Source organism: Coloeus monedula (genome assembly GCF_965178545.1).
Source record: "Coloeus monedula genome assembly, chromosome: 8".
Taxonomy (NCBI): Eukaryota; Metazoa; Chordata; class Aves; order Passeriformes; family Corvidae; genus Coloeus; species Coloeus monedula.
Genome location: NC_138788.1, coordinates 7,782,584 through 7,795,051, shown reverse-complemented (window position 1 = coordinate 7,795,051; position 12,468 = coordinate 7,782,584). Strand labels below are relative to the sequence as shown.

General features: G+C 39.0%; 1 protein-coding gene across 1 annotated transcript in view; it reads left to right on the top strand.

Moving 5' to 3' along the window:
* The window catches only part of BICC1 (BicC family RNA binding protein 1), a 91,713-nt gene that overhangs the window by 32,098 nt on the left and 47,147 nt on the right, over positions 1–12,468 (top strand). Inside the window, exon 2 of the mRNA XM_082285849.1 lies at positions 1,486–1,532. Coding sequence (XP_082141975.1) covers positions 1,486–1,532 — 47 coding nt within the window. The remainder of the gene's footprint in view (positions 1–1,485; positions 1,533–12,468) is intronic.

Here is a 12,468-nt window from a genome sequence, read left to right as displayed (position 1 = left end):
TTATTCTCATAACTGCAACTTCAGCCACACATCTGTCACGTTCTCATCTCCAATTTATCTCCTGTACCCTCTGATTAAAAGCATGTTGGTCCCATGCTCCACTTGAAATAGAGTGGTGGTACTCCTCGCTTCCCAAAAGCATTTTGTAGCTATTCCTGAGTTAATGGAAAACATGTCAAGCAATGTGCACCTATCAAGGGGCTGCTTCAAGGAAGTTGTGTTTTTTCTGCTCATATCATTAGCTTGTAAATCTGGAAAACAAATCTTCCCCAACTGTTTTCTCTGCTTCCAGAAAACCTTGTTCTGGTGAAATATGCACCAGTGTGCTCTTCTCATACAGGCACCTATGGGTTTTGAAGGCAAGCAGGGCTTTGTTTGCTCAGACTTGTGGAACTGGGGAGTCTGGAATTGCCCTGCAGCAAGATGAACGCTTGATGGGCGTCATTCTCTTCCTCTGCTCTGGTGACACTGGAGCTGAATCATGAACTTCTGAACTGTTCTAGATAAAACTTGCTAGTATACTCTTTCTCTGTGGTATTTAAGTGGTGTTATTGAGATTTTGAGAAGCCTGTTTCACATGTAGTGGCAGTGCTTCCTCTGGGCTAGGAGAAGTCATCTCGTGCCTCCAGGCTGTATCTGCTCACTTGGATTTGCTATTACATTGCATTAGCTGAGGTAACAGTTTCTTAAGAGTTGGGAATTGCTTATGTAATTGGAGGAGTGGGCAGAACTAAGTAGTTGAAGCATAGCTTTGAAGCCAGAGTAATGGGGTTAGTTCAAGGGGTCTGTTTTGTACATGAGAAATACAGAACAATCACCAGTATAAGTTGCTTCAGTAATCCTGTACCATCCAGGAAACTTTTTTCTGCACTTGGAGTTCTTATTGAAGGCATCCCATTCTCCAGGGAAAAGGAAGTTATCCTCTTCATAATCAGTTTGAGCTACTGTGTTTTGAACTGGTTGCTAGTTCAACACAGCTGAACTACAACATAAACTATATGCAAACAGTTGTATCATTTTAAGTGCAGTAATTTGCATTAACTAAACTTACAGTTATGGGTTTAAATGCAAGTGGGAGATAATCCAGGTCTTGCTCTTGAGATCCCTGCATAATGTGGTATTTGATACAGCAAGTCTTGCGCCCTCCTAGCTTTCTTTTGATCCTGCTGTTGGCAGAATTAGAGGGCAAAGTACTCAGTGTGACTAAATTGTTACACTTAGACCATGTGTATTTTGTAACTAAAATATGTATCAGTATTTTAGAGCTCCAGTACGCAAATACAAACGCTTCAGACTTCAGCCATGGAAAGTGACTTGTAAAAGGTTTGTCTGCATATTACTCAGTTGTTGACACATGTTTATTGCATGAGAAAAAATTACCCAGAGTTATTTTACAGTAGCGTGTACTCACTGAGGATTTCTATATGTAAGCCTGCAAATTTTCTCCTGTGTATTTAGTAACCAGATCCTGCTTTTGTTTTACAGCTGCTGCAGAGGGCAAAGGGAAAAGTGGGGAAGACTTTTTTCAGAAGGTAAGAAAGATATTTCAGTTCTATAACATCACCTGACTAGAGGGCAAAACATATACCTATTGCTCATGCATGTGATCAACTAATTAAACTTCATGTGCAGTTTCCACTGTACTGACCAATTTTAAAAAATTATTTTGTCATTTAAAGTGTCTCCTTGCCACCAGCCACACATGGAATGAGATGAGAAATGGGCTCTCTTTGGTCTATGCTACTGTTATCCATGCAGAAAAACAATTTAAGAGTTTTAGCAATTCTTTAACTGAAAATGTTAAAATATGCATGATGAGCATTTGTAATGCTTAATAGTGGGGGTTAACCCAGAAGATGTTGTGAGGTGGTCTTAAGGATTTTGTTTGTGGAGAAATGCTGCATCCTATTATTAAAAAACTGACTTGCAACTTACTGTGATATTGTTGAAAGCATAAATATTTGGTTGAGAAATGCAAAGGCCTTTTAAGAAAGAAATGCACAATCCACAAAATGATTCAACAAAGTTTGTGGTTGGACAGAGGCATGGAAGGACTGGAAAAAGTAGTCCTGCAGCAACTAAACTACAAAGAGGAACATGGTCAGGAGTAATGACTTGGAAATTATTTTTACAAAGCAGCATGGTATTGGGGGGAGGGGGATTGGTCTTTTTTTTCAATAATAGTGTAAAGAACATTATTTATGAGTTATGTTAATGAAAATCTGTGTGCTGCAGGCTAAGAAAAAATTTTAATAAAAAATTAATAAAAGCTGTTTTGTCTTTAGTACAGAGAAGAAAGTGTAAACTTTGATGCTGTATGTTGAAATGCCTTGAAACTCCTTTTTGACTTCTTCATTGAAGTAGTTTGCTGTATTTTTCCTGTTTTCTGTATAATTTTAAGTAGTACTTCCAAACAGGAAGATGTGAAAGGTTGCATGTGACCGTGGGATGCCTTGATAAAGGCTCGTGAGGAGGAGTATATATGCTGCCAAAATGTTTGGGTTTTCAGATTTATGTTGTCCTTGACTGACAATGAGAGTTATTTTTCCAAATGTGATACTTGTGCTTATCTGTCTGATAATTGGTGTGCACAGGGGAGAGTGTGTCAATAGTTCCCCCTTAGGATTTTATCAAAATGCTTGGGGATTTTTTTACTTGCTGAAACAAAACTAAACCATTGTAGCCTATGCTTCTTTCTGCACATTCTTCATTTTTCCACAGTGTTTTTTCTCACTTGAATAAATCTGCTCATAATTCTTAAAGATGTGGATAAAATATTTCTTCTGGAGTGGCTTGTCTATCTGATGCATGGATTTGATTACTCGATTATTTACTGTAGATATGATGTACCTTACAATTATATAGTTACTAGTGTAATAGCAGAAAATACTGTGTTGCCTTTAACAGGAAAGCAAAATGGGCTAAACTTTAAGCATGTGAATGAGTGCACTACATATCCACACTCATCCAAGTGGCTATCTCGGCACTTAGATCTTGTCATATTTGTGCATAATTATTATATAGGCACAGTGTGGGTGCTGCAATGGGTTAAAGCTGCTTCATTTTAACTGGCATTCTTCTTACAGTATCAGCAACTCCACAGTGTAGATTTCTGAAGTTTTTAAGCACATACACACAATACTACAGCTAATAAAACCAGATGGAAACTATCTCCTTTGAGTTCTCTTTTGTTGGAAGAAATCTTTGGACAGTTGCTCATAAGCTTACTCACCGTCTCTGTCTGCGCAATTTCCTTTAATCAGAGTTAAACTTTTCCTTTCTCAAGTGAAATGAATAAGGCAGAGTATGTGGAGGTAAAATGAAGACTCGTTTCATGTGTTTCGGGTTGTTGCAGTGAGGAAGAAAGTGATTTGTAGCATTGGAAACACATTGCAAATGAAGGCAGCGGGACACTTTCAGAAACTCCATATGAACTCAAAACTGCAGCAAAGGCATTTTTTAAAGCAGCTCTGAAAGTGAGACTTCAGGACATCAGTGGCAGGATTTTGAGTGGAACGGGGGGGGGAAGTGCATCATTGAAGGGACACATGTAGAACCTGAGGGTATTTTTTGCATAAATAATGCTATGTTTGGTGTATTCTGATGAACTAGCCTTAGTGTGCTGAGGTTAGCTCTTGGGTGGAAGTGTGTGTGAGGTGGAAGAAGTTTTCATATGAATGTTGAAATGACAAATGACAAGGCAAAAATTCAGGAATGTGATTCCATATGCCAAGGCATGCAGACCAGGAGGATGGAGAGAGGAGGCTGGGACTGGGGGGTTGGCAGGGACTCAGCCTGGATTGTTAAGATGCAGAGAAGTTTTTAAAGGAAGTTAAGTTAATACAGGGGTTTGATGCTAAGCAGTCTTTTGCTGGTCTTGAAACATGTGAGAAAGCAGTATTACTTGGATTTTCATAATCATGCAGAATCTCAGTGGATCTGAACTGTTCCTATCAACTTTGAGAGTTTAATAACAATGTAAATGTCAAAATGCATTATTTCATTGAGCATTTTAGCAGAAACAAGCACATATAATGCAGTTGCAGAATAAGCCCCAAGTCTTGGTGAAATTCAGCTAGTATTTCTGTGGTGGCAGGGAAGGTCTGGTGATGAAGTGTCCCTTCCTCTGGTCCTGAATTCAAGTGAAAAGTAGATAAATGTCTTTTGGTAGTGTCATTTTTTAAAGTCTGAAGACTTTACCATACTTTCTTCTAATATTTCGAAGTTTTAGTACTGCTTCAGATGAGGGAAAAGCTAACATCATCTAATGAGGATTTTTCAAAATCACTGGGAGCTACTAATTTAGCAAAAAATAAGTAAATAACGGCATAGTTTTCTCTGTAGAGCTCTCGGATCTGCATTTCAATGACAGGTAATCCTAAATAAACATGGATTGCTTTGCTGTTGTGTTACATACTATTTATGTAAAAGATCCTTGTGGGCCTTGCTCTCTAAATTGTTGTTCTAATTTATTCTGTGAGAGGAATACATAATCTGAAGTTATTACATGTTCTTGATCCAAAGCCCATTTTTGGTTGATGGTGGATTTTTTCCACCAAGTTCCACAACATCTGGTTCACGCCTCATGGGAAGCAAGGCCCTTTCCCCAGCAAAGCCCAGGACATTGTTCCAGGGAACAGATAATTTATGTAGCACTGTAGATATGCAGGGCACTCTTATATAAAAGGTAAGAAGGTGGTGAGTTTCTCTCCTGAAGAGTTTGTAATCCAAAACAGGTGAGGGTCAGCCGTGTGGACAGAGAGGAATTTAATGCATCATTTTGGTTTGCTTTTAGCTCTCTCATCATCGAGTTGGGTTTTATTCTTTTTCTTTCAACGCTCGGGATTCTTGACACTGATGATAATCTTTCACTGTGAAACTTCTCAGGACAAGAGTGTGTCTGTAGCCTTCTCAAGGGACTGTGAGCAGAAGGGTGGGTGATAGATGAAGACCATGGCCTTAGTGGAATTTGGGTGGAGTTCCTGGGCTGACGTGGGACTGCACATGCAGAAGGTAGTGACTGGAAGTGATGCACTCATGGTGCTCTGCACAAGTGCTTGACTCCAGGTCACATCCACGTGCTTCATTTCAGTATTATTCAGTGGGTACATGGTAGGGGCTTTGGGAGTATGCCTGGAGGGGCTCCTCAGCTCTGGCTTTCCTGGCTTTTAAGAGTTCATTTGCAGAGTGAGAAGCGCAAAATACTACCAGCCAGCTGTAACTTGTGTGTTTTACTGTTCCCAGGTGTTTGACATTCTTTTGTTTTGTGTGTTGGGTTTCTTTTGTACCTTTTTTAAGCAAACAGAAGTGGTGTTTGTATGCATTTGCCCAGTTGCTGATACTTGGGGGTTTTTAAGGTATCTCTGGATTTAGGCAAAAAGTCTATTTAAGTGCTCATGTTTCTCTTGACTGCAGACTCTGTTATTCCCTGAAGGAGACAAGTGTGCTTGGAGTTGTGAAGTTGCAACTGAGCAAATGTTTCATGTGTGTACCAAAATCTCTTCTGGTAATTATTAGGAGCTTTGGAGTGTAAAGGAAGACTAGTGGCTTCTTTTCTTCATTTTCCTTCCTGTCCTTACATGTAACATGCTTAAACTGTAGCTTCGAGTTTTATTAAATAATTAGCACCTCAGCAGTTACTGAGGCCATTTTGGAAGCATGATGTGGTGAAACTATCCTTTAAAACAATTGATCTTTCAGTACAGGTATTTGGAAACAGTAGTAGTTGGTTTCTTTTCTAAAAAAGAAAAACAAAAACCAACAAAAAAACCCCAACAAAAAACAAAAGAAAACAAAACCCGCCAAAAACAAACAAAACCACCAACCCCCCTGCAATTATTTGAAGATGTGAAACAAAGGTATATCTAACTGCATCTGTAATCATATTTCTGTTAATATCCTCTATGCAGTAGTTATTAATGAACGTGCATTACTTTTTATTTGTTTAGGAGGCTCTGGCAACAAAGGCAACAAGGAAACTTCCTCAAGCCCTGTTTGCTTATCTGAGACAATAAAAGAGCTTGGTTTGTAACATCCTGTGTTTTCTCTTGTATCTTTGAAACATACCTGTTATGCTGATCTGGGACAAACCTAACTTTTGCAATATTCTTACATGTGAATATATTCACACAGTGTTGGTGTATGCATTTTGTAAGAGTAGCTGGAATATTCTGATACAAATAAACCTATTTAAAAGCTAATTTTCTGTCTGCAGCAGGTCAGACTGAACACTGATCAGTCTTCCGTTTTAATCTCTGAACATGAAATGTATCTAGAGCTTCAAATGCAAGGGGCTTAGGGCATTTTCTGGCATTAAAAATATTAATCATTGACCTGAGACTAAGATGTCTCAAGCTAATTATTATTCTTGTTCAGGAATAACTCCTGAAGGGCTTTCCATGTGTCTTCAGCCATGACTATTCCCAAGCTGCTATTTGTAACTGTAGTTCCCCTAGGGCTGTATTTCAATTTCTGATGGCAACCACTCAGCTCTCGGTTTCTCCCCGTGTTATTTATCTTGGTGGTGAGACCTCGTGAGCTGGTGGTGATCAGACATTATCATGGGTCTTGTCTCTGTTTCAACCACAGGAGCAGTTTGGAGCTGCAGGAACTGGTTCCACACATTCCAGATTTCTGGGTGGAAATCAGTATCTGCACTAGCATTAAAATAACCTCTTGATGGAGAGCTTGGCTCATAGCATGTGACAAGGATATATTAAGGCCATACGTTTCCAGAGTTGGCTTCAAGTGCCTGGCTGGGATGGGAATGCTGGCATCCAATTTACATTGAGCTTCCTCTCATTTAGTTTCCTGGGAAGAGGAAGCAACTGCTTGGAGAGGGCAGCGTGGATTAGAGGGCTGAAAGAATGTCAGTGGAAGTTAACATTTGCAGGAAATCTTAGGATTGAGACATTTGTCTCCCTTTTGGCAAAACCCCACCCAGTGGAAAGGGGACTGTTTAGGTTGGATCAGTGTCTCTAAAAAGGTAAATCAAGAATGCTTACTTAACTTTTTGCTTGGTTCAGGCAGAGCTAAGTGGTGGGAAGGCTTCGGTTTTGTGGAAAATGGCATTCGTCCCATCTGCAGTATAGTGACTGTTCTGCTAAAGTAATGGAGTAATTACAAGGATTTTTATTTTTTTCATTTCATCTCTAGTTTCCTCTGTGCTGCTTCTGTTACAATGGGTGCTGTCTTAAGATTTGACCTGTAATATGAAGTTTTAGTTGATAAAGTTCAACTTTACGCCACTTTATTGCTATACTTAACACTGTGCAAGATCTCTTGCGTTGTAAAGCAATAGAGAAGGAGTGGTTAAGTGGTTTGTCACCATAGTCTCAGCTGAGGTGCTTGATGCTTTTAATTCTGAGAGTTAAACCCTCCCTTAAAATAGAGGAGGGATTTCCTTCTCAGAAATTTTTGTACATTTTACCTTGGGGAAAAAAAATTAATAAAGAGGAGACAAGTATGAGAATGTTACAAGTCAAGAACATACACTGGGTTTCTGGCTTGTAAGGAACAGAATTGCTGATTTTGCTTTCAGAGAGGAGAGGTGGATGCATGTTGGTATTCTAACAGTGTTCTGTGGGGACTTCATTTTTCAGTGATACTTTTTCTTAGAATTTTTTTATATTGTGTAAATTCTTAATGCTGTTCAGACAAATACTTTTATAGATCGTTGTTTTGCATGCTTAAGGTGGTTTTTTTTTGGTTTTGACTATGCTTTGTCATTTATTTAAAACAAAAGTGTTACCTGTGACCTTTGACTAATATTTCCATTGAGAGTAAACAAAACATTCAAATGGAGTGAAGGGCTTCACTGTTTCTTCATAGGTAAGAGCATTTGATTGATTGATTTTTACTCTCACTTAACTTTATTTGCTGTACTTGTTAAGTACAAAGATCTGTAAATGTTATTGCTGCAGAAGGTTCACTTAGTGCAGTTTTTGGATGCAGCAGCAATACTGCAATATTTGCTTAAACAAGACCCTTGTTTTAAGAATCGTCTCAGTTCTTTTCAGGTGAAGTGAAGGTTAAAAAAGATGCAGTGTGTATATTCATACGTGTGTGTGTTCTCACCCCTTCTAGGCTAAAAATCCCTTACTGGAAAGGGAAACAATAAAAATTCCAAAGCCATAGCCACATAGGCAGCTTTCCCAATTCCATCTTTAGTGATTTAGGGCTTTTATGTGTAAACCTGAAAGTTTGAGTTGTAAAGGTGATGTTTTTTACTCTGCTGCCTTTATTGCTTTTCTATTTAATCTGTTCATTAGTATATGAGTTTTGATACCCATTGATCAACACTATGAATAAATACGTTGCCTATGATGTTAACCTTGACCTCTCATTTTAGCTTCAATACCTCTTCATCCTGCACGTGCTTGCCTTAGCTCTTGATAAGGTCTTTAGCAATAGCTGTGAATACCTTGTGAAGATGGTGAATTTGTTGAGTCAGTAGGGGCTAGGATTAGTCCTTAACAACAAAACAGCCTGTTCAGTGCTCTGTGGAAGTCTCAGTCTGCACAAAAGTATTGGCCATGAGAAGTTGTAGGGAAGCATGTTGGTGTTTTGCTTAGCTTAACATGAAGCTGGGTAGCAGTATGCGAATGGGAAGCAGGCAAGTTTTCCTTCTATTCCCTTTTTATATGTCAATCAGAAACACTTCAATGTTTTTTGATAGTTATTTTAGCATTTAATAAAAACTTGAAATAAAAATCAGTGTAATAGAGGTGGACAACTGAGTAGGTGATGATCAATTTCCTGCAGTATTGAAGCAAATGACTTGCAGTGGACAAAAAAATATGTGAGAGTATTGATCCTTATCCACACTGCTTATTCCATAGGGTATCGTCTAAAATAATGACATTATTACACTTTTCCTAGACAGGTGAAATTAGGGAAGGAGGACTAGCCAAGCAGTCACCTGCAGGTACTTTTCTGAAAATGGGTCTGGGTTTCTGACAGTTGGAGTATAAAATGGGAAGATCAGGAGCCCTACCTTGAAGACACACAGGCGCTCGTGTCCTTGGGTGTGGGAAAGCCTTGTTGTCCTACTGCTCCTTTCTGTACAGACACACAGCTGGAGTTTGATGCTTGTCCTCCCCGTGCATTGTTGGGTTGTGTACTTTAAACAGTTCACACTTACGTGTGTGCTATCAGTATTGACAGTCTAAAGTTAGAAAAAATTTGCTAAAGAATTTTCTGTGTTTTTTGGTTTTGATTTTGGATCTGATGTCACTCTGCATAGGGGATGAGGTTCTTTGCCATGCAGAAGCACGGGCTGGAAACTCTGGGTCGTGTAGCCTAGAATGTGTGGGGGCCTGGGGCCACGTGCCATTGCTGCTTCTCAGGAACAGGCCCTTGTCCTCACCTGCAGAATTAGTGCTAACACTGTGGAGTCAGGCTGTACTGTCTAACTTGGAGTAGTAGCTGTGACAAACAGTGAATTCTTGATTGGAATTCCTTATGGAGATCACCTCAGGGGAAAACAAACCACAACAGGGCTTGGGATGTGAATCCATTGCTGTACCCAAATGTTGGCCAGACTTCCATAAGAGCTACATACTTGCACCAGGCCTTGGGCTAAGTTTTGTAATCTCTTATTTAACTCCTTGTTTTCCTCAAATTTCCTCACCAAATCAGTAGTCCTTGATGCTGCCCCACTGATGTGCTCTGGCAATACAAGTGTTTCCTCTGGCCTCACCAGTTTTGGAGTTGGAACTCACAATGGGTAACTTCACACAACCCTCTTTTGTGTCTTGTTCTTCCTTCCCATCCTTGTTCTTGCCTTGCTTTCTCCTGCCCTCCAAACCAAAAAAAACAACAAACCATTAAATGTAATAATTCTGGTTCCAGCTACACCCATTGCTCTGTTCTTGCTGCCAAAAGTCATGTTCAGGGATTAGTCATCCTCTCAGATTGTGCTGCATCCCCCCTTATGCATTGCAAGAGGAAGAGCTAAGGATCACCCCATGCAGAATGTCACTTGCCTGCTGTGACTCTTCCCATCAGGTCTTCTGCTCCTATGGAAATATATATATTTAAAATTTTCATTTAAGTTATATTCCATGATTTAAATAAACAGTAAGAATAAACTTGTTTATACAGCTGTCGGTGCATACAAACCGAGGGGACTAAGACGACTTTTCTGAAAGCTGAAGAGGCAAGATGAGCACCTAAAGTCTGTGAAACCAAGTATTCAGAGTCTGGGCATAACATTTTTATGGTCTAAAGTGAGATTGTCTCTGAGGTACTTTCCCAGGTGGTATTGAAGTCCAAACTGATTTCATTTTTTTCTTTTCCCCACTTGTGTGGAAAAAGAATCTCACTTAAGGGGGGAAAAGTGGGGAAGGAATTCAGACTGGGAAATTGCAGAAACCCAGTAGTAGATACAGGTTCCTGTCTGACCCATTTTTCCTTTCACTGGGATTAATAACTGAGCCAGAAAAGGCCAAGATACCCAAATCCCAAAGGTGGGAAGGTCAGAAATAGGTAACTTACCAACACTAACTATAAAGAATAATACTTTGGTTTAATGTGCTTGCTTTAAATGAAGAAATGTCTGTTATATATGTTGTTCTTGTTCATCTACTGTGTGTAAAGTATTTCCTTTGAATTCTGAAATACTTGTGGGCTTTGGGGGAGTTTTGTTTGGTTGGTTCTGTTGCATTCAGGACATTCCAGTTTCCATCCAAAATCAGCTAAACAAAAAATACAGCATAAAAAAAAAAATAATTTCTTACTGTCTTAATGTAAAAACTCCCCAAAGTGCTTAAACTGTAAACTTTTCAAGCTGGAATACAAGTAGGCCAAAAGCTTGTCTTCCAGCTGCTTTACAGTTAGACTTTTTTTTGTCTTGAAGGCCCAATGATTTGCAACTAGAGCCAGTTTTTTTCAGGGTCAGAGTACAGTCTGATTTGTTTTGTTGGTGTCTTCCAGTGTTTTGTCCTCTTCTGTTTTTTCTCCACTGAGAATAGCTTACATATTTTGGCTCATAAACACTACAATTACACTTGGGGAAAGGGGAGGAAGGAAAGTTGTAGAAAGACAATCTTATGTTTTCCCTCATTTTGAGAAGAAGCATGAGGTTATTTACTGGGATATTAAACCTTGCTGCCAGATATGCCTGATCCCTGTGGTCAGTTGATCCCTCAAGGCCAGGAGAGCACTGATTAGTACTCACTCTGTCACTTATTTTATATGAAAATAAGGGAAGCTATGCAGAGGTGCTGTTCTGCAGAGATCATGAACTCTGAGTCATCCCTAGGCTGAATTTCCTCTAAATGTTATGTAACTCAAGTATTTATACAATTGGAACACATGCATTATAGCTGGAGTACTTGTGAGTTCTCTTTTTTGTTCATGTGAGAGCAGAACCCCTGTTTTCAGGGTATGGGGCATAACACTGAGCTTTCACTAGTAAAGCTGTTCCACTGCAACATGCACTTGAGGTTTTCATGGAATGATTCCAAATTTATTTCAGGGAAAAAAAATCTTGGCACTTAAAAACTGCCTGGGTTTGAATGGTAAAACTGAACAAAAAAGTTGATGCAACAGTGATCTACGGAGTTTTCAGTATCATCTTTACTTTCAAATTTAAGTGCTCTAGTAAAAGCTTAGTTCCTTGTTTTCCAGAGCTTTGTGGTGCTCTGCTGTTATAATAAATACAATACATAAATAGTAAATTAAATACAATAATGCTTTAAGAAGTAAGTGGTATAGTTTAATTTCTTTTTAAGAGTTCCTATGAAAGCCCTGGTTTATTGTAAAGTTAACAGCCTGGAGTTGAAAGCCAGTACAGACTGAGCATTTTGATACTTCAGCAAATGTACTTCATTTAAATTCATACTGACTTTTTTTTTTTTTTACTAAGACAGGAGATTAACTTGTCTTTGTAGTGACCAAACTAAGTTCTCTTTTGGGTCCAGTGTGGCAATTTTTAGCATTGCATTCTGCAAAGAGCTTAAGGATATTAGATAGCCAAATCTCAGTGGCTGGCAGTCAGACCGCTTTTCTTTTGAAGATCTCATATGCATCTTTCTCATATGTCCCCAGAATGTGCATCTCTGAAGTTGTGGGCTTTCCTTTTATTTTAGTTTAGCGTAAGAAACAGGGAGGATTTAATTTCTTTTAAGACTGAAGTCTCCAACCTTTATTGAGAGGGTAAAGGACGGGTGAGATGTAACACTTGTCTTGAATGGCATGCATTCTTCTTCTATCTCCTCTCTTGTGGTTCCTTTCATGTTGGATCTTCTGTAACTCAGTCCTACACCATTCTTTGTTTTAGCATCTCCCTTTTCCTTTTAGCTTGTGCCTTCCAATTTTGTATGTATTTCACTGCCTGTTGCACAATTAAAAAAAAAAAAATCCTGGCCCAAAGCCTATTATCAGAGTCAAGTGAATTCTTTGAAATAGCTTTTTTCACATCTGGATTGAAAAATGGTGAAAAGTATATATATGTTTCTGGTAGAA